This window comes from Populus nigra, chromosome 9 (genome assembly GCF_951802175.1).
Source record: "Populus nigra chromosome 9, ddPopNigr1.1, whole genome shotgun sequence".
NCBI lineage: Eukaryota > Viridiplantae > Streptophyta > Magnoliopsida > Malpighiales > Salicaceae > Populus > Populus nigra.
This window is the reverse complement of record NC_084860.1, coordinates 3,407,827-3,428,384: the sequence shown is the minus strand read 5'-3', so window position 1 is coordinate 3,428,384 and position 20,558 is coordinate 3,407,827. Positions and strand designations below refer to the sequence as shown.

The following is a 20,558-nucleotide window of genomic DNA, read 5'->3' as shown; positions in this document are numbered from 1 at the left end:
ATAAAGCCAAATTCCCAATAAAAAAAAACTTTTAAGGGATGAAATTAAAAAAATAGATAAAAAACAAAACAAATAGTAATAAAGAGAATGATGACCAAACATGACATAAAAAAATAAAACCAAATGCTAAGGGATGAAATTAAAAAAAATCAATTAAGAAAAGGACAAAAAAGAAATAAAGAGCAATAAAAAACTAAGGATAAAATTTTATATAAAAATTAAATAAAACCCAATGCTAATAGATGAAATTAAAAAACAAATCAATAAAAAAAATTCAAGACAAAATAAATAACAATAAAAAAACGATGACCATATTTGATACAAATAACAAATGACAAACACCTCTGAATCTTTGCAGGCTAGCACAATTCCCTAGAAGAGAAGAGAGGAGAAAAGAAGAGAAAGAGAGAGAAAAAAAATCTCATTAGAGCTTAACCGTCCACAACCCTTCGTACATGTTTCAAACCACCTTGAAGGGCATAGAAGTGGCGCTTAGTTTGGTGCTTAGTTTCAATTGTGGTCTCTAGTTATGGCTCACATATTGCTTAAATATCATAAAAGCCTCTCATTCGATCGATGCTTGATGTTATTTGACCTACCTATTTATTCTAGTTTTTATATTTGTTTTAGTTTCAATTATGGTTTCTTAACACTTAAGGCACCACAATTGAAACTAAGCACTACACAATTGAAACTAAGCACTACACAATTGAAACTAAGCACCACACTTAAGGGACCACAATTGTGGTCCCTTAACACTAGTTTTTTTTTTTTTTAAGCATCAAATTTTTCCTTTGACATTGCAAAAACCTAATACGTAGACGATCATAAAAAACTACAAAGTCAAATCTCAAATAAAATCAATGTGAAATGATCAAATTAAAAAAAAAACAAAAGTTAAGTGTAAAAAAAAAACACTTTCCTTTAATGCAGAAAGCAGGCTTGATCTAAACAAGGAAAATGGACTAAATATTTGTTTATGTTTTGAATTCAGTAATTGAAGTTCTAATTCTTATTAATCAATAAAATTGAATTTTATTTTACCAAACTGAACATCAACCAAGCGTCAGAATATTGTCTTGATACTACAAATCCTCCACATGCAGGCGTGAAAACAAATCACCACTAACAATTTCAAAGAAATGTAATGTTAAAGAACAAATTAAAAAAAATAAGTTAAGGGACCAAAGTAAAATATATATTTTTTTTAAAATAATTTTATTATGTTAATTCACAATAAAATACTAATGCAAATAAAGCTTGAACTTTTAAGAGGGTTGAATTTTTTTTTTCTAGTTGTTTATTTAGTGTTTGGATTTGAATTTGATACTCTAAGTTAATTTGAGAAATTAAGATTTGAGTCCACTAACACTCATAAGTGTAAATTAAAATTTCAATCCAAACATTTTAAAAAATTATTTTTTGAGGCCTCTTCAAGTGAAACTATATCAATTTTTTTTTTAAAAAATAATTTGCTTGGCGAATGATTTTATATTAACTATGGAAAAGCATGGGGTTTATTCTCTCTCGACATGGCTATAGCTTCAAATTAGGCTCACGAAAGATACACAGACTGCATTCCAAACTTTGAATTCAACCCTCATTTTAGAGCCTTTAATTTTATTTATTTTTCAAAAAACACGGTTTGGAAAGTTGTACTCGGTTCTTGAAAACAGATATTGACTCCTTCCTATCCTTCTTCGCACCTTCTTGATGCTACGCTATATGCCCGTCTCCATCTCCAGGAGTTGTTTCGAACGAATAATATTTTTTAAAAATTTATTTTAATATTTTTAAATTATTTTAATATAATAATATTAAATTATTTTAAAAAAATTATTTAATATAACTCCTACTATATTTTCCAACACCCTCTCATATATTATGTCATTATTACCTGCATGTCGGGCACACAAATAAACATTTTTTTATTCATAAATATTAATTATTGTGAGATCTTAAAATAATCTGCTAAAAAAAACCCCTGTGCTTGCTCGAGTCATAAATGCGCATACTGACATCATGAATTATGTCTAAATTAAATAAATTTAAAATAAAATTTACTTAATTACTAATATGATTGTTATTGAAAATTTATATAGTTGTTAATTTCAAGATTTATGAAATTAATTGAAATGTATGTAAACTGATTCGAACACTCACATTAATAATAATAATAAAAAAATTTACTAGTTGCTAGATTTCAAATCTCAAATTAGACCATAAAAAGTAAAAATTGCTATGAATTTTATTAGTTATAAAGATTAAAAAAATGTAACTTCCTTATCATTGAACAAAAATCCAAAAATTTCCTAAAAGTTAAATCCCATTAAGAAAAACATCATGAGTGATGTCCAAAACAAGACAAAGATTAAAACAAAAGGTAGCTGATAAATTCAAATTCAAATTCATTTTTTTCTTTTCAAAACAACCGACCAACAAACAAATGTAAACACAAATTTAAATAAAAAGATAAAAATAAATTTAAGTTTGTAATAATTTTAAATTGATTTTTTTCAAAAAGAAAGAAAGAAATATATACTTTTATTTAGTAACGTGGTGAAAAGTATTTTTACAAGTATTATTGAATTAAAATAATTTTTTTATATTAATATATTAAAATGATTAAAAAAACATTTTAAAAAATAAATCTAATATTTTTTTAAAAAATAAATTAAAAACGAACCGCAGAAACAAAGATCGTTATGTCAGAAAACAAGAGGTTCATTTGCCCGTTGCAAAATTCCATTTTCTTACAACGAACAAAAAAAGCAACCGTACATGTATAAGAAGCTGACCAGAGACAAGTCTCTCCCTCTAGAACTGTATGATTTTTTTGACTTTGTTGTCCTTGTCTACCCTAACATTTCATTTATTTTATTTGAAATATTTTGCTTCCTTGACTACCCAACAAGCCTTAGCCTAAGCTCCTTCTCGCCTTCTCTCTTTCACTTTCTCTGTTCGAAGTTTGATTATTTTTTTTGGTGGTTTCGGAGTCTCTCTTCACCTTGGTTTCTGCGATGGCTGGTCGGTACGATCCTAACCCTTTTGATGAAGAAGAAGTTAACCCTTTCTCTGTAAGCCTCTCTTCAGTCTTCTTTGTTCTTTGTCCCATTTGGTGTTCTCTTGGAAGTGTTTATGAGTGTTTTGTAGGTTTTAGAAGTGATTAAAGGGAGAATTCTCAGAATCACAGGGTTTAGTGAGGTCTTTTTTGTGGTTGACTTTTATGGTTCTGTGATTGATTGAACTTTTTGTTAGGGAAATTTAATTATTGCTTAATTTTGATTACTTTGCTTAGTTAATTATTCCACCTATCAGTAATAACCGTTAATCAAGACTTGAGTGATCTTGTGCATCTGAATTATTGATCAAATTATGTAGTGGTTGAAGGTTGTTAAATATTAATAGACATCATATTTTTTTTAAAAAAAAACTGTGAGTAATCCATGCTGGTGGGAGAGATAAGCTGGTGCTTAACGTGGATCAGGATCATTTTCAGGAATTAGATGGCTGGCCTTTTGCTTTGAATTTTTCAAGAGCCTGATAATTTAAATCTGGTCCTTTTTTTTATCATTAGGACCCAGCTGTGAGATCGAAAGCATCAGGGCAATCGAAGTATGGTGGGCGTGCATTTAACACAGCAGTAAGCCTAATTCTTGCAAAAATTGACATATATTTCAATTTTGAACCAGTAGATTCTGGTACCAATCTTTTGTTTATTGAATTCTGGAATTCTTGCTCATGATATTGGTAATTTTCTAGAGTGCTCCTCCTGCATCAAACTCGAGGCTTTCACCACTTCCTCCTGAACCTGCTGACTTTTACAATTACGGCAATACAGTTGACATTCCTATTGATGCACCTGCGGTATGGGCGAAATTCTCTTTCTGGTGAAAACCAGAGTCCATTTTTTCATTTGTATAATTAGTGTTATACTTGATTTTTTCTTAATAGTATGTTATGAATCTAGGACTTAAGGAAGAAAGAGAAGGAACTTCAAGCTAAGGAGGCTGAACTGAGAAGGCGGGAGCAGGTATGTTCTGATAGAAGTGTTAGATATTCAAGTGGAACTGTAATTAATTTTTTTTGCGCTGAACAAAGTTGTTTAGAAGGAAGACATTTACGAATCCTTACAATTATGGTTTGTGTTGTCAAAGGTCTTTAAAGGATGTGAAATTGCCTTTTGAAAATGTATTTATGTTCTGGTTTTGGTTTATTAATAGAACCTGTTTTATACTGCTATAAAAGCTTCAGTGCAGAGCAGTGTTTTTTTTTTTTTTTTAATTTATATAACATCCCACCATAATTTTTGGACATCTTGCAGGTTGGATATTGATTATTTCTGTCATCCTTTTAAACTTATTATGGATGATTTTCTTTTGTGACTTTCTTCTCGCTTCATATCCTTGCTCTATTCAAGTATTCATCTTATTAATCTGCCTTCTGGTGCTAAACAGGAGGTGAAGAGGAGAGAAGATGCAGCTGCTAGAGGTAATATGCTTTTGATCATGCCTTTTCACATCATCTGGCATAGGATATTTTCTTTGAAAGATGAATAAGGAAATGAACCAAGTCCTTTGTACTTTGGTTGGTGTTAAAATGAGTAGGCGTATTTTATTTGCAACACTCGCCAATTGTTCCTTGTTTCTGATGATGCTTGTCTACAAGACTACTTTTTTCCATTGTGAATACCTAGTTGCACGTATTTTTTGAACAACTGGACTGATTCTCTTTGCTTGTATGGTTGATTGGTGCACTAGTTCTGTCATGCAATTAACATTTTTAGTTCTCTCTTTCCATTCACAGCTGGAATTGTCCTGGAAGAGAAAAATTGGCCACCATTTTTCCCAATTATCCATCATGATATTGCAAATGAAATACCAGTTCATCTACAGAAAATTCAATATGTTGCGTTTACAACATTTCTAGGTATGTGAGCCTCCATCCGGATCTGTGAACTGATGTTGTCAGCGTCTACTTCAGAAGTCCATTTTTTTGAACACTTCTGGGTTTGAAAATCTACGTTCCTTCCATTTTTTTATAATAACAAATCCTTGTCAAGGTTGGAAGCTTGGCTAACAAATCCTTGTTGAAATATTTAGATATGGAATTCTTGTTATATTTCTCCAATTATTTTAAGGTATCCGCTATCTAGTTTATTGGATGGGGTCCAGGGCATGCGCCTTGGCCCTCTTAAGTATCCCAACCAGGAAGATCTATGTGTATTGTATTGCTGTGGCTGTTAGTACAAGAATTACATGTGTTCATTGTGTTTCTGCTCAATATTTTTTTTCAAATGGGATAATTTTCAAACGTGAAGCATCCACAAGGTTTTTTAAGCTATGACCCTGTGACAATCTGAGATCATCTGCATGAAGTGTATCTTTTTCTTCCCATCCCCTCCTTCCCTACCATTCTCCTCCCAGCTCCCAGCCTACACCTCAAGGAAAGACTATCATTTTCCATGCTGCCTTGTAATTAAAAGCACTCACTGTTCCTGGGTCTAAATTGGGTTCTGTTCTTCCCCTTGTTCTGTGATGCCATCTTTGCACAGAAACACTTGCTTATTTACCTTCCTTACAGACCATATAGCCGAGGGAAATTTGCATCATGTCATATCCATGCTACACTTCTGCTTCGGACCTAGATTACAACTAATATCATGTGTAAGATGGAAAGTTCATTAGCAAAAAGGCGATCTAATTGATTGAAGTATGCATATAGTACTGGTTCCAATGTGATTATTTTTCGTTATTATAATAACTTTGATGTAATTGTGCACAATTACATTGTGAAATGGCTCAGTATAAGTGGTGATCTTGTGCAGGAATGGCTTTTTGTCTTTTCTGGAATGTCATATCTGTTACAACATTATGGATTAAAGGAGGAGGTTAGTTAGGAAACTTGTGCCTCATCTATCCTGTGTTTGCAAGGTGTTCCATTATCTATTTTTTTTTTTAAAATCTCTTCATCTTGAAACATCATTTGTTGCAGGGGTAAACATCTGGTTTCTTTCTGTTATCTACTTCATAGCAGGAGTTCCTGGAGCTTATGTTCTGTGGTATCGTCCACTCTATCGTGCATTTAGGTATTTACCTCCCTTGTGTTTTTTCTACTTCTGTGTGATTCTTAAGTCTGAACTAAGCTGAAGAGTAAACCCTCAAAAAAAAAAAAAAAAAAACCAGCTAGTTCAGGACCGAGGCTTAGTTGAGTTACTGTGCTTTATGAGCTGTTTTTCAAAACCTTTGAAGACAAGGCTGGTTTATGTCAGGGAGGTCAAAAGGTGTTGTTTTGAAGCTTGAAATATATATGAGACCATTGAAAAGTAGCAGATTATTGGTGAATGTATGTTTATGATGTACTTTCATTGTCAAGATTATTCTGATCCAATGATTTACGTTTAGATGATTGAAACAAAATGTGAACAAAGGGTATTGTTAATCTAGATATTTACCTCCATACACGGATGACCATGTATAGTTATTTCAAAAAGTAGAAATATTGCAGTATACTGTTCTGTTGAATTAAGTTCTCTCTTTTATTCAATCAATTTAAACCCTTCATGCAGGACTGAGAGTGCTATGAGGTTCGGATGGTTTTTCTTGTTTTATGCGGTAAATTTTAATCTTGCTGGTGTTTTTGGTTGTCTTTTATATTTTGTACAGCTTATCTGCTATGAAAATGAAAATTGAATATCTAACCTTTTGTTCCGTCCTTCTTTCCCCAGCTTCACATTGGCTTCTGCATCTTTGCTGCTGTTGCTCCACCTATAGTTTTCAAGGGAAAGTCTCTCACGTAGGTTTCTTCAATTATTTTTAACTACCGTTTTCACACTAGTATTCTTGTGAATTTCAAAAAATCATCGTTCTTTATAATGCAAAATCCTTTAAAGTTTTGTGGCTAATGGTTTTTTGTTGTGGGACTTTGAATCAGTGGTATCCTGGCTGCAGTCGATGTTGTCGGTGGAAATGCTTTAGCTGGGGTAAGATCTCTGATATCAATTTGTGATGTTTCTTGCTGATTATCTATTTCTTCCGAATCCTTGTTTTTGAATGACTATGCGCTTGAACAAGTTAGACCTCCCCTTCCTTTTCTTTTGCTTTTTCCTAGCTTTGTTCCTTCTACTTTGCTCTGTTAGTTATCCACTGTGACGTGGGTTTTATTGCTAGAAACAACATGGCATTACTTTCTGTAGCCCGGATGGTTAATTTTTTACTTTTGCTTATAGATTTTCTACTTCATCGGATTCGGTTGTTTCTGTCTTGAATCACTGCTGAGCATCTGGGTTATTCAGGTACATTTCCACGTTTTTCCTTGTGATGAGTTGTTTATAATAACATCTATCCACCATTAGCATTTAGAATTTTCTTAAAAGCATACGTCACACCATTGTTCCCACTTGCTGCGCAGCAAGTAGGCATGTACTTCCGTGGAAGTGGTAAAGCTGCCGAGATGAAGCGGGAAGCTGCAAGAGGAGCATTGAGGGCAGCAATTTGATTCCATGGCTCTAGGAAGAAAGCATCATGGCGGACCTTGTGTGGATTTAGGTTGTAAATTCCATTAGCTGCATGAAATTGGGATACCACGTAAATTTGGGAGAAACACAGCTCTGCTTGAGCCTGGCTTAGTTGGACCAGTTCTTTTTATGTTACATTTACTTCTGGGTGCTATATCCTTGTAAATGTTTTGCTGAGATTACAGTTAATTATTTTTTTGTAGAATTGGCTTTTTTTCCTTTCAATCGTTGAAACATGGATGGGATTATCCAGTTGGTGTTTGCAGAGAGCTCAACTTCATTCAACATTTCACGGGGCTTTAGAACCCAAAAAATGTCTTAGAAAACAACCGGCGAGGCTTTGATTGTTTGCTTGCCACGTTACCCTCTATGTTTAAAATGCAAGGGGAGTCCTTGGGAAAGACATTTATCAAATTCATAACTTCATAAATTTATTAAATTTGCTGGGATTAAATTTATCTGGATGTACTTGATTTTTTAAAAACTCATTTGTTTTTTGGTTTTATCAACTGATATTTTGTTAATTATAAACTTTTTTATTGTTTTGAAAGTAAAGGGTGAATTTAATTTTTTATTTTCATCCTTTGTTGAAGGTTGTTTTTCTAAGAGATTTTACTTTTTAATTAAATTAAATACATTCCATCATCACTTCATGGTATTTTGACTTTTATAATGCGTACGGCCTCTCATTTACAATATATATATATATATATATATATATATATAATTCTTTTAAAGTATTGCCTTGCCACAACGAGTCAAAAATATTTTTTAACATATCATAAAAATATAATATAAATTTAAATTGTAAAATTATAAATAATCTTTTTAATTAATTATATATTGATAATTCTAATTAGAAAATTAAATTACATTAATAATATTATAATCAATAAGTAATATATATATAATGAGAAAGATGGTTAATATGAATTAATAAATTAATGATATGAAAAAATAAAAAATTTTAAAATAAAATTTTTTAATATAAAAAAATCACTAAAAGATAGGAAGCACACATAAACCGAGTGACAACCTAGTTGTTCCCAACACAATAAGTTTTGATAGACTATTTTGAGTTGCAAACTAATAAATTTAAATTAGTAATTAACTAATATAAATTTAATAATAAAATAAACCTTTAAAATTCTTTCAGTAACTCTAGATATATCACAAACAATACACAAAGATATTATTTGATATATTTAACGGTATTAATTTACTAAATTTGACCCTCTAAATTATTATGCTGTATCTAATATTTTCTTATAAAATTTTAATTTTATTCAATATATAATTTAAAAAATATACTAAATCTCTAATATATAATTTAAAAAATATACTAAATTTTACAAAACTAGCTAGTAAATATTTTAAGATTAAATTTAAACCTTTCATATCATAAATTTAATAAAATTGTAAAATTTAATTTTACTAGTTTTAAGTTTTTAACTAGACACATAATTTAGATACATAGTTTTATAAGTCAACTCAATTTTAAGAACCTAGTTCATCAATTTTTTTACATCGGTAAGAAATTAACCCACAGCCTAGTTTACAGAAAAATAAAGCAAAGATTCGACGAGAGGAGTGGCCTCTGCAAACAACCAACATCTGCTACCACTTCTCTCTCTATTTAAAATCTTCTCAGAGCCAGAATGGCAGATGGAACGCAATGAAGAGCTCATATCTCTACCATGTAGAAGTCTCACGCGGTATGCCATCACCATACCTAGAAAGTCGTGCAGAAACTTATGCGTTTCATTAAATAAACAGACCCCATTACAGATACTCAAGACACCACCAAAATCTTTGCTAATTTTGGAAGTCGTGCAGAAATCCATGCCTTCCATTTAAACTGATACAGAAGACACCACCAGCGCTCATGGACTAAATCCATCCAAAGAAAGGGAGGATCAAGCAAAATCTTACGTCTCATAAACCCATATATATATTCACTCCATGTTATTTAATATAAGTATATTCAACATAACACGCCATGGTTACATACTTGATCACTAATAATAATAGAAATATTACTAGCTACTGGCTGCCATGCCATAATCCGTTTCTTCTTCAGCTTCCTCTTAGCAATAAGCAACACACTTCTTCTTACAGTCTATGGTGCACCCACCACCTCCTCCTCCTCCTCCATAACCCTTCCCTGACCGGCTATAGGAGGTGAAACACTTGGCAGGACATGTCAGCTTCTTCTTATAACACGGTCCTTTCTCTTTGCACACCACGCTGGGCTTTATAACGCCACCTTTAGAGCTCCCTCCCTTTGGACCACCAAACCCGCCTCCATACCCACCGCCAACGTTACCCCAACCATAATCAAACCCGGGTATACCGAACCCGGATCCGGATCCAAAGACCCCACCGTCATTCCCGCTAGCTTTGTTGTTCTGGTTGATGGGTTTTCCTTTTGTGGACGTTTTTGGGTCGGGTCGGGTTTCTGTGGATAGTGAACATGAAACAAGCAAAAGAGCCAAAAGAAAGAAGATTGTTAAGGTTTTCATTTTGCAAATGACAGGTTGTTTTTTGAGAGTGTGATAAGGTGAGAACAGAGCGCGAAGGAATATTTAAAGGTAAAGCATGCATTTATTAGGGGTGGAGGGTAGTTGAGAAGGGGAGGGCCTCCATGAGTCGAGTAGGTCGGCTGCAATTATGGCACTTGCATTTGTCATCTCTCAATGCTTGTGATATATAATGTTAATTTTTTAAAATTATTTTTTATTTAAAAATATATTAAAGTATTTTCTTTATATAATATATTAGAATAATTATATTTAAAAAAAACACCAGAATTCATAGCTACAACACCACTCTTAATAGCTATAATTTTGATAGCGACAACACTATTAAATGGAATGAATGTGGTGAACTTCCAATCTGCAAATTCATTGAAAAAAAAGACGAAGCTCACACGTAAAGATCGCAATCATAGATCGCATGCATTATCCATACACACTCCAATTCGGTGCACGAGTCCAGATAATGGATAAAGTCAAATGATGTGCACCTGGTCTTTCATTGTATCACGCTGGATCCTGTGTGTATGATATTGTTCAGGCATCAAATTGAAGGCTGCATTAGATATTCAAAGTTTTAGCTCTTTTTTTTCTGGAATTCGGGAAACGAGTCCAAGAAATGCGTCTACTTTTTGAAGAACAGTTTGATTTTTTATGTACTGCCAAGGCGGAAGATTAAGATACATAACCTGAGGACCCATGTAATACTGTGTCCATTAACTAGGGTATGCGTCAAGCAAGTAGCGAGACAAGAGAAGCTGGAGCATTTAAAGGGAGGGCCGACCACTGATCTAGCTTTGACGTCTTGATCAAATCCATACAGACATGCCTGTTAGTACTTGAATCACATCCTTCAATTTCTCTGCACATGAAACCTAACTACATTTACATCAATTTTGAACCAAGAACCAACCGTACCATCCTCCACTAGAAACTTCCCATAGTCAAAACTTATTTTGCCTTAGATCTTGGCTGGGGCTGTTCTTGGCAATTAAGACACCATTGACTTCTGGCTTGATTGCTGCAGTTGATTTTATCAGTAGCCTTATTAATTATACTTGGTGGAAAAAATCAGCGGGCTTGAGGATCTCCTGGCCCATCTTATCACCGCCAGCCCCCTACTGCAGATTTGCATATATTGATATTTCTTGTTAGTTTATGCGTGCTTTGCTTAATTTTACATGTTTTCATTTAAATTTTTAAAAGATTCAAACTTATAATTATTATAATTATTAGATAACAAATTCAAGATCTGTTCAGTTAAACTATTTTTCAAGATTATGATATTATGATATTTGCAATTTTGTGCAGGTATTGCATGCCAAAACTATAGCACTTCCCAAGCTGTGTCATGGTTCATATATGGTGAAATCACCTAACTTCCATTTTCATGACGTCGATAGCTTCTTCTTCTTCTTTTTTAAGCCCTTTTGCTAGGACAATTTCCATGGTGGGATACTGGACAATTCAAGGAAGAGTAACATAGGCCTTTTCTGGAGGAAAATAACGATCCCTAATTTGTCAAAACCAGTACCCAATTGTTCCTTTTTCCTGCCAATATTACAGGAATGCAAGCACCGAAAATTGAAGAAATGTACAGAACTGGTTTCGTTTCTATCTAGCCAGCTCAGAGCCACTAATGGTCCTGCCCCACAAGATTGATTGTAAGATGATACAGAATGGACTGAAAGTCAATATTAGGATCCGAATTTAATAGGATCATGCTTTCTTTAAGGCCTGTTTTAGACTTCTTTTTTTTCTTTTTTTGGTAAAATAGTGACGTCGGTTTCATTTTAGTGCCAGGTATCAGACTAGCTACATCAGGGATAAATTTGTCAATTAGCATGTAAAATGCACACGAATGACAAAATAACACAGACCAATTTTTATTGGTGGTAAAATAACATAATTTTGAACGTGGTGGTTAAAAACTGCGATATAATTTTAATTCATATCTTGGTTTATAATAACAAAATCTATTTAAATTCAAGATTAATCAGTACATCTGTTTGTTAAACTAGTGGATTAATTCGTAAGAAAAATTATAAAATTATTAAAATTATCAAAAATAGAGCCCCGAGATTTTTGAAATCTGAAAATCTAAAGATCAAAGTAGCAATTTCATAACTATTTTTTTAAAAAAAAAAAACCTTCAGAAACCTTTTTAAAAACTTCAACGCGATCCAATAGTTGAATAAAAAGTGATGATTTTTTTGAGTTATTATTCTGATATGCGAGTAACTAGAACTCTTCCCAGACCTAGATCTGTTTTATTGGTCCATAAATGCATATGTTAGATCATTCATATAATCTGTATGTAAATAGATACTCATTTAGTTATAACAGACTCACACCTGATTGCTCAAAATTACCCGTAAAAACTACTTTATAAATAATAATTTTTTAAAATTTTAATTAAAGTCTATTTTTATAAGGGTAATCAACCGGCTAGCAGTAGTAATGTTTAAAAATAATAATATTTAGTTAAATATTGATAAAATAAAAATAATACTATTTTACTAAAAAAAAAATTCAAATGATATTATGCTGTGATAATAATAATAATAAAATATCCGAGGATTCAAAAGCCTGAGTAGTTTTCCATTTTGGTGGACCAACACCCAATGGTGTGCTTTTACAGGACCTTCAGGCCAGACTGCGGGATCAAGAATTGCTTGGACTTGAATGCCTATTAAAATCAGCTATTAGTCATCGTGTAACAGTATAAAGCCTACTTCTGCAGGTTTGGCTCACAAAATAAATGTATTTGTAATTAATTATATCATCATCTAGGATTGATATCCAAACAGAAGAAGTATAACGCCTGTGTTGCTGAAAAATCCATTACCTATGTGAATTCCACTATTTTTTAAGATCTCCTGTGATTTCTGACCTCAAATGTTCAAGCAGTAGACCCATGTCAACGTGTTTGCCATCCTACATGGGCAGGACAAAGAGAGGAGTGGCAACAACACAGAGCAAGTAACCAAGTTGGTTTGAGGGGTGACAGATAACAGAGAGATGGTATTGGACTTTTAATCTTGTAAGATCTCAAAATCGGCTGAAACCAGCTACAACCTCATGCATGTCTAGGATTTCAGGGCCTTTTTTCTTTTTAGGTTCACTCTTGAATTATATTATAGTGAATTGTCTTTGAAAGCTAACCATCTGGGCTTTGGCTCACTTTCCAGTTATATCTGCATAAGCAACCCAGAGCCACAATTCAAAATGGGATGGCTATCTGCCCCTGGGCCTGGGAGGCTTTTGGTCTCCTAACGTTGTGAAAAGCTAATAGATGTGGTTGCCCTTAATCATCCATGCAATTTGTATCCAGTTGCAAGTCACATGGGAGCTCACTGTATATTTTATCATGTTAGCTCGAACTGTGAGAAGTCAGGAAATTTTCAAGTTAATGTTTCGAAGAGAACTTGAACACCATCATTTATTTATATTCTTGCAAATTGCTGACGGGAGCATAGATTTGAAAGCATTCTTTACAATGGAGGTTTTTGTTTTTTACCCTACAGTCTGCATACAGAACAGAACCTCACAAGGGCGTTACAGATGCTAGCTGGTCTCTATGACCCTTTATATAACAAGAATAGGAATGTTAATAAACCAATCATTTCCCCATCCTGTCTAGTAACCTTATTTGCATGTATTTATATCATATGCAACAAAGCCTTACAAACTAGAGGAGTTCCAGCTAGCATCCACAGCCCTAATAATCTTTTCATGTAATTTGGCTCCAGCACAAGCAATTATTCCCCGATCAAGACCTTCCAAGTACATACCTTTTGAGAAGTCCAGTGGACGTCCTCCAGCATCAGTAACCACACCACCGGCCTCTTGAATGATAATAACACCGGCTGCATGATCCCAAATCTTCTCCTTGTAGCCAGCCCTGGCGAACTTCATGAAAATCTCAGCATCTCCACGAGCTATCGCGGCATATTTCACCATACTGTACACTCGCAATGGTTGTTTCCTGCATTAAGAAAATGATGCATGAACTCACATGTAGATTAAATCTCAATATTCATTGAAGAATTGAGGAAATTTAAAAGTCAAAGCTGAACTTTGCTATCATTTTCATGGATGGCAACAGAAAAATTTAAAGGAAAGGAGGAATGAAAAGCATATGCACCTAAGCCCAACGCTGTGAGCTAGTCCTGCTGTGAAGGAGTGGCTTGAATTTGCCTTCTCAACTGGTTCACAGAAGGTTGCCAGTGCTGGATTTTCAATGGTGGATACTTTGACTGGCGTTGCAGAGTTTGGCCACACTAGCTTCTTATGTCCTTGTATTAGAGGTTGCATCCAGGCTTCACCACTGCCTCTTCTTGTATAAATCACACAGCCTTTATCCCAAGATTCTGATGTTGGTGGGGTCAACTTAGAAATAATTCTATGATAGCGATGGTGATAACTGAGCCATTCTTTCCTCATTGGGTAGTTGGGGCAACCGAGAACTCCAAGAACAACTTCGCCATCCTCTATCAAAGCTAAAGCAACAGCATATTGATCTCCACGAACAAATCCCAATGTACCATCAACAGGGTCAAGTGCCCAAAACCTTCCATTAGGGCCCCCTGTTGAGTCGCAACGACTGATTGCTTCAAGAACCTCTGAACAGCCAAGGGATGTTCCTGGAGCTTTAAGACCAAAACGAGGTGCTTCAGCTAGACAATCATTCACAGTCTGAACTACAGCTTCTAATAGGCCAGCTGAATCAGCTTTTGAGAGAGTCTGAACATCTTCCTCGGCAATAATCGCCACATTCCTACTCCCTAAGGTCTCAGACAGTATCCAGCTGACAGTAGCTTGGACGCTCCAATCTATTCACATGACAAAACCAAAAGAAGCAGACAATTAGATCAAACTGCTGTTCAGTATCAGCTATATCAGAATAAAGAAAATCGACATGACTTGTATGTGTCAAAGAGTGACTGGGAAGCCACAGTAAAAGTGCATATTTACATGTACATATGCTTGCTTGTATTGTAGATAACTACAACAAGCTACAAAGATTTTCTACCTACAAGCCAGGGTTCTTAGGTGGGAAAAAAGATTCTGAAGATATATGGTATTTTAATCGGAGCCTGGTTGAACAGTAATTTTCTTTTCAAACATGACACCGAGTGGTTACTAGCCTTTTGCAGAGGAAACAGAAACATTCTGGGATAAACAACAAGCCGAGGGTTTCAATGTTGCCTCTTTGAATTGTTTGCAAAGCAAAATCAAGCTTTCATTGTTTTTGCACCAAGATAGACTGCCTGTTTTGCAGGGAAAACAGTAAAATGCTTTCATTTATCTCTGGAAGGTATTAAAAGAAATCTTGGATGGATGGAAGATGCAGCTTATTGGCAGAAGATTTGCAACTTTTTGGGTACATAAAGCAAGAAAAATTGAGACCTGATCAACTGATTGGCAAATTCAGGGGAAGCCCACATTTCCAAGTTCCATGTGGCAGGCAGCAAATCAGCCCACGTTGAAGTCACTCATTAGCACCAACTTGAACTATTCTTATTGCTTCCCCCACCATATTTGGTGACATTCTACAGTTCTCCTTCCCACCCAAAATTAACAATAAGACAGTAAGGAATAGCTATATGCTTATGTCACTTCACTATCAGCAACAAATGTCTCTTTCACATCATGATTGTAGCTCTATTATCACCACAATATGTTAAGAAATAGATTAATCATAAACTAATTGCACATTATATATGAACAAATTGAATCACGGAGTCCAATTCTAAACTCAAATTCAGGATTCTGGAATCTGCTGTGAAGAAGCAAAATTCACCAGCCAATACTAATTCCAGACCAAAAGAAAATAATAATAATAAAAAAAAAACAAGAACCCATCTCACAAAACAAAACGATGAACAAACAGCCATGATACTAAATTAGTATATACCTGCAATAGTAACTGGAGAATTGTCATCCTTTGCTTGTACCTGACTAGTAGTTTTAGAAATCAAACTTTCCTGCACTTTCTGACAAAGAAAACAAGCCATCTGCACAGCCCTTACAGCAATATCCAATTCTTTTGAATACTTTCCAGGTTCTAGAGTAGAAAAGCCCACGTCTTTAGTGTCCTCCATTACAAAAGAAGAAGAAGAAGAAAGACAGTATCTTTGGCTGCTGTTGCTCTTGTTTAAAGAAAGGGAAGCAATGTACAGAGAATTGTTTTGATGGGTTTTATTAAACAAGTTAAAAAAACCTCCTCCTCCTACATGTATTGTTGTTGCAGTATCAGTAGTTTTTAGTCCTCCCAAGGTATGTGGGACTTTGGTAGCCAAGCTTGAGCAATTTAAAGGCATATCAGTTTTAATGGGTTTGATGACTCTGATACCACTCTCTCTCTCTCACTGTCTCCCAGTCTCTGTGGCTTTGTGGGATATGATTACGATGATAAATGCTCTGTGCAGCATGATATAAAAAAAGAGGAGGTTGGCTAAGAGAAGGTGACAAGCTGATAAAATTGACCCAAGCAGTCAGTCAAGCAGTTGGCTTAGCTTCCCAGATCTCTCTCTCATCTCTGGTACAGAACTAAAGATTTCGGAGAGTATTTGAGGCAATGATGAAGAGGTCTCCCATTATTTGGTATTGGTGGGTATTTTATACTTTGATGATAAGGATGTGTTTGGCTTTATATTAGTTTGTGTGGTTGTTGTTTGAAAAAATTGTTTCTTAAAAATCATTTTTTATTTAGCTTGGTTTTATAAAATAAATATTTAATTAAAACTGTAGTTTAAATTAAAGTTGAACAAAAAAATAGTTTAATATGTTTGGTTAAAAATGTCTTTTCATATTGAGGTTTGATAATAAAATAACTAAAAAGAACATTTATTAATATTGTTGGTTTTTTAATTAAAATAAAAGGATTTAATTATTATTGCATCATAAAATGAATAATTCTTTATGAAAAGATTGTTCTTTTATTGTCTCATTAAATTATTTGCAATTCCATCGTGTACAAAATTCATTCGAGAAGCTCTGTGGGATCCATGATTTTCTAAGCGTGCAACAATATCAGGTAAAAAATCATCAAAAATAAAATTAAGATTGCTATCAAATTATGCAAATGCCACATCTTCATGTGATATCCTTTTAATGTAATTATATAGCGTCTATGATGCAACTACAATCTGAACTTGCGTTTTGTATAGATAAACATACATATTTTATAAAATTCTCAACCTCTATTTTCATATTAAAAAGAATTTTTTTTTTCACATTATATAGTATTGAGTGTGCATGATTAAATATTTCATCCCGACTTCTTGGTTTGTCTACGACGTCTAAAATCTTGTAAGTGACACCTCTGATATTTATATGGACCTAAATACACATACTCATTAGGATATCTAACATCAACCAAATAGTATTTACTTGTAATTAAAAACAACTTGCTAAATTTACCATAAATTCAGTAAATTAAAATTAATGTTATTGTCATTATATTAGATGTGGTTCAATTTCTATCATATAACTACATTTTGATGATTTTGAAAATTTTATATTACTATTATCAATTGCCTTAAAAAAAATATGTGTATCGTATGTACTGTCTTCTCATTCTGTCCACATAAACGTGAACTGTAATTCAAAACTACAAACAACCATTATGTTTTATGTTGGTACATCTTTTTTTTTCAATAAATGAAATTTAATTTTCAGTTGATACGTAAGCACGCACATTGAAAACAAACAAAACCTTTACAAAATAACTAAGAAAAAAAATTAGAAATAAAAACAATGAGAACCAATTTAAAAAAAACCATAAATTTGGATTGAAAGATGAAATTGAAAATCAATAAATATTTTCCAAAAGGACCAAGAAAGAAAAATTAGAAATAAAAAAGGACTAGGGTTTAAATAACAACAACAAAAAAGGGCTAAATTATAATTTTTAGGGGATGAGAAAAAAAAAGAAAAAAAATATCCACGGGTGACAAAGGAGAGAACGCAACGACTCTTCCAATGACACGATGAAATGATATTCTTGGCCACTAGAAGGTGCTCCATCAGTACGCGGACACATCCCATGCGCAAGTGTGTGTACCCCACACATACCTATTCTTTTTTTTTTGTTTTTTGTTTTTTTATGTTTAGTTAAATACCAAATTTTCTGAGTTGAAATGGTAATAATAAAAGAATAAAATCATTGTGAAAAGATAAAAAAATTCCATTACACCAGTTATATATATATTTTTTCTTTTAAATGCATTTCGGTCGTTTCACTATGCTTTTGATTCTTTATTGTTTTTATATTTGATCAAATAGAAAACTACCCCTCATCTTATATGATAATAACAAAAAATCCATTGTAAAAATACCAAACTACCTCTTGATATCATTTTAAATTTTTTTGCATTTGAATATATTTTGATTATTTCACCATTTTTTAAAAATTTAAAAAGATTTATTTATTCATAATTAATTTAATAATGACTAATATAACTCATAAAAATACCCTAATGCTCCTAATAGTTAATTTTAAATTTTGTAGATATAAAAATCAAAATCATCATTACATTGTTAGTTAACTTAAAAATTGACTTGGGTAATCAATGAAGTGAGTTTAAAATTGTTTTTACATTATATTATTATTATTATTGGTTTTAAAAGGAAGTTTAGCTTTTATGTTAGTATTATTGTTCTTATTTATTTTTTAATTTGATGAGACAATAATAATATTTTTTATATTAGTTTAATATTTTTTTTTTAAAAAAAACTTTATAGGCTGACGGAAAATGATCTCAAGCTCGAGGAATTGGTTTGTGGTCATCCTTACGTAATATGAGAAGGAAAATTCGTAGTCTAGTGGAGTTCATGGCCATAAGCTTTGTATTTACAAACTAAATAAACAAAAAATAATAAATAAAATAAATAAAGCTTTGTGTTCTTCCCCTCTTTTTTTACAAAAGTTGTGGTTTTTAAAAAAGTTACAAATTATAATTTTTTTTTCTAAAAAATAACACATGGAAAAAAGTCACGATATTAACTTTTAAAATATTTAAAAATATTTTAAATTATTGCCGCAATCATAATCAATTATGAGTGATGGCTTATTGGGGAAAAATTACTAAATCTAACTTATCATCAACCCACGCCAACAAATGATGGGTGTCACTTAACTACATATGTTGAGTGGATTCAATTAATTAAGTTGAGCTTATCTAACTTTTTTTGTTGCTCTCTTTGAAGAACACTCCGTCGGCAAGCAACAATCACTAGGCAGCATGGAGAACTCAGGTGGCAAGCAACAATCACAAGGCAGCATCGAGCTATGGTGATGATTTGATAAAAACAAAAAAAAAAAAAACACTTTTGTGGCCATTATTGATGAAATATCCTAGATTTCAATCTCTAGAGTCCCTCTTTGGTAATGTATTGATGCTATAAAATAATGTATTATTTGGAGAGCTCTGAATATCCTATCTGTTTTTCTTTAATGATTGTTTTGAAAGAGTAAACATATCTTCTTTTTTTTTTTAAATTAATGTAAGTGTTCGGGTTAGCTTGAGTGTACCTCGATTAATCCTATGAACCCTGAAATTAACGATCATGTAAGTCTCCAGTGGCTCTGAGGTTTGTGAGACTCAAACTGATAATCTCTAGAAAACAAATCTAAAACCTGACCAGTGAGTAAATATATCTTGTATACCTAAGACATAGTTAATGTTCTTCACGTGTGAATTTTTTTTTATAAAGATGTACATATATAAAAATATAAAATAAATATATTTAAGATAAAATTTTAAAATGAATTTATATATTTTTTATCTGTATTAATATTCCTCTATCAAGATAATAATCAGTTTTAAATACAGAAATTTAATATAAATTGCTTGTGTCTACAACATCTAGGTCATCAACACCTTTATACATATGAGTTCATCAAGACGTTATACTGAGCTCATCCACACATTAATTATTATATGCAAACAGAAACGTAACGCATAGGGTCATACAAAAACAATCTTGGAAATGCTTGTGGGCATGTTCTCAAAATGCTTCTACTTCTTGTATTCATCTAAATGATAATATCTCTCTCTTATTAGCCTGTTTATTTTTTAAAAAAATTAATTTTTTAATATTTTTTTTGTTTTAAATTAATATTTTTAAATTATTTTAATATACTTATATCAAAAATTAATTTTTAAAATATATAAAAAATATATTATTTTAATACATTTTCACACATTCACACCACCGGTAATTAGAATCACACATTCACACCATAATCAATCAATCTAAAACTTCGACATGATATGATATTATATATCAATTGTCAGAAATAGGTGGAGCTCAATGTCATGGTTTTACACCCTTGGCTATATATGATGATTCCTTGCGCTGCCTGCTTTGATTGGGAAATGAACTGAGACGTTAACCGCTGCAGTTCACAAATGCGGTGGCCTGGAATTGGTGTCAAAATAACAGTAGAATGTGTGTTGGCCATGTTCTTACTGTTCTTGGATCTATCAGGCCCTGCC

General features: G+C 32.8%; 3 protein-coding genes across 3 annotated transcripts; 1 reads left to right on the top strand and 2 right to left on the bottom strand.

Moving 5' to 3' along the window:
• The first annotated feature begins 2,779 nt into the window (after positions 1-2,779).
• LOC133702545 (secretory carrier-associated membrane protein 3) lies at positions 2,780-7,721 on the top strand. Its single transcript, XM_062126850.1, has 13 exons — positions 2,780-3,077; positions 3,578-3,643; positions 3,763-3,867; positions 3,971-4,033; positions 4,458-4,491; positions 4,807-4,929; positions 5,828-5,890; positions 5,995-6,088; positions 6,569-6,614; positions 6,728-6,795; positions 6,934-6,982; positions 7,229-7,294; positions 7,411-7,721. Exons 1-13 carry the CDS (start codon positions 3,021-3,023, stop codon positions 7,495-7,497), a joined length of 921 nt encoding a protein of 306 aa, XP_061982834.1. The 5' UTR covers positions 2,780-3,020; the 3' UTR covers positions 7,498-7,721.
• Positions 7,722-9,259: 1,538 nt separating this feature from the next.
• LOC133703320 (uncharacterized) lies at positions 9,260-10,100 on the bottom strand. Its single transcript, XM_062127788.1, has one exon. It carries the CDS (start codon positions 10,036-10,038, stop codon positions 9,604-9,606), a length of 435 nt encoding a protein of 144 aa, XP_061983772.1. The 5' UTR covers positions 10,039-10,100; the 3' UTR covers positions 9,260-9,603.
• A 3,365-nt stretch (positions 10,101-13,465) lies between these two features.
• LOC133703786 (PAP-specific phosphatase HAL2-like) lies at positions 13,466-16,659 on the bottom strand. Its single transcript, XM_062128464.1, has 3 exons — positions 15,971-16,659; positions 14,198-14,885; positions 13,466-14,038 (listed from the first exon to the last, which is right to left on the bottom strand). The coding sequence occupies exons 1-3, from the start codon at positions 16,374-16,376 to the stop codon at positions 13,735-13,737; spliced, it is 1,398 nt and encodes a 465-aa protein (XP_061984448.1). The 5' UTR covers positions 16,377-16,659; the 3' UTR covers positions 13,466-13,734.
• Positions 16,660-20,558: the final 3,899 nt, after the last annotated feature.

Bases quoted from the DNA above. Each gene is read 5' to 3' on its own strand.
- LOC133702545 (XM_062126850.1), top strand. From the start codon at position 3,021: ATGGCTGGTCGGTACGATCCTAACCCTTTTGATGAAGAAGAAGTTAAC. The intron at 4,492-4,806 runs GTAATATGCTTT...TTCCATTCACAG, and splicing joins AGAAGATGCAGCTGCTAGAG to CTGGAATTGTCCTGGAAGAG. The intron at 6,615-6,727 runs GTAAATTTTAAT...TTCTTTCCCCAG, and splicing joins GGTTTTTCTTGTTTTATGCG to CTTCACATTGGCTTCTGCAT.
- LOC133703786 (XM_062128464.1), bottom strand. From the start codon at position 16,376: ATGCCTTTAAATTGCTCAAGCTTGGCTACCAAAGTCCCACATACCTTG. The intron at 14,886-15,970 runs GTATATACTAAT...TCATGTGAATAG, and splicing joins TTCTCCAGTTACTATTGCAG to ATTGGAGCGTCCAAGCTACT. The intron at 14,039-14,197 runs GTGCATATGCTT...TTCTTAATGCAG, and splicing joins GCTCACAGCGTTGGGCTTAG to GAAACAACCATTGCGAGTGT.
- LOC133703320 (XM_062127788.1), bottom strand. From the start codon at position 10,038: ATGAAAACCTTAACAATCTTCTTTCTTTTGGCTCTTTTGCTTGTTTCA.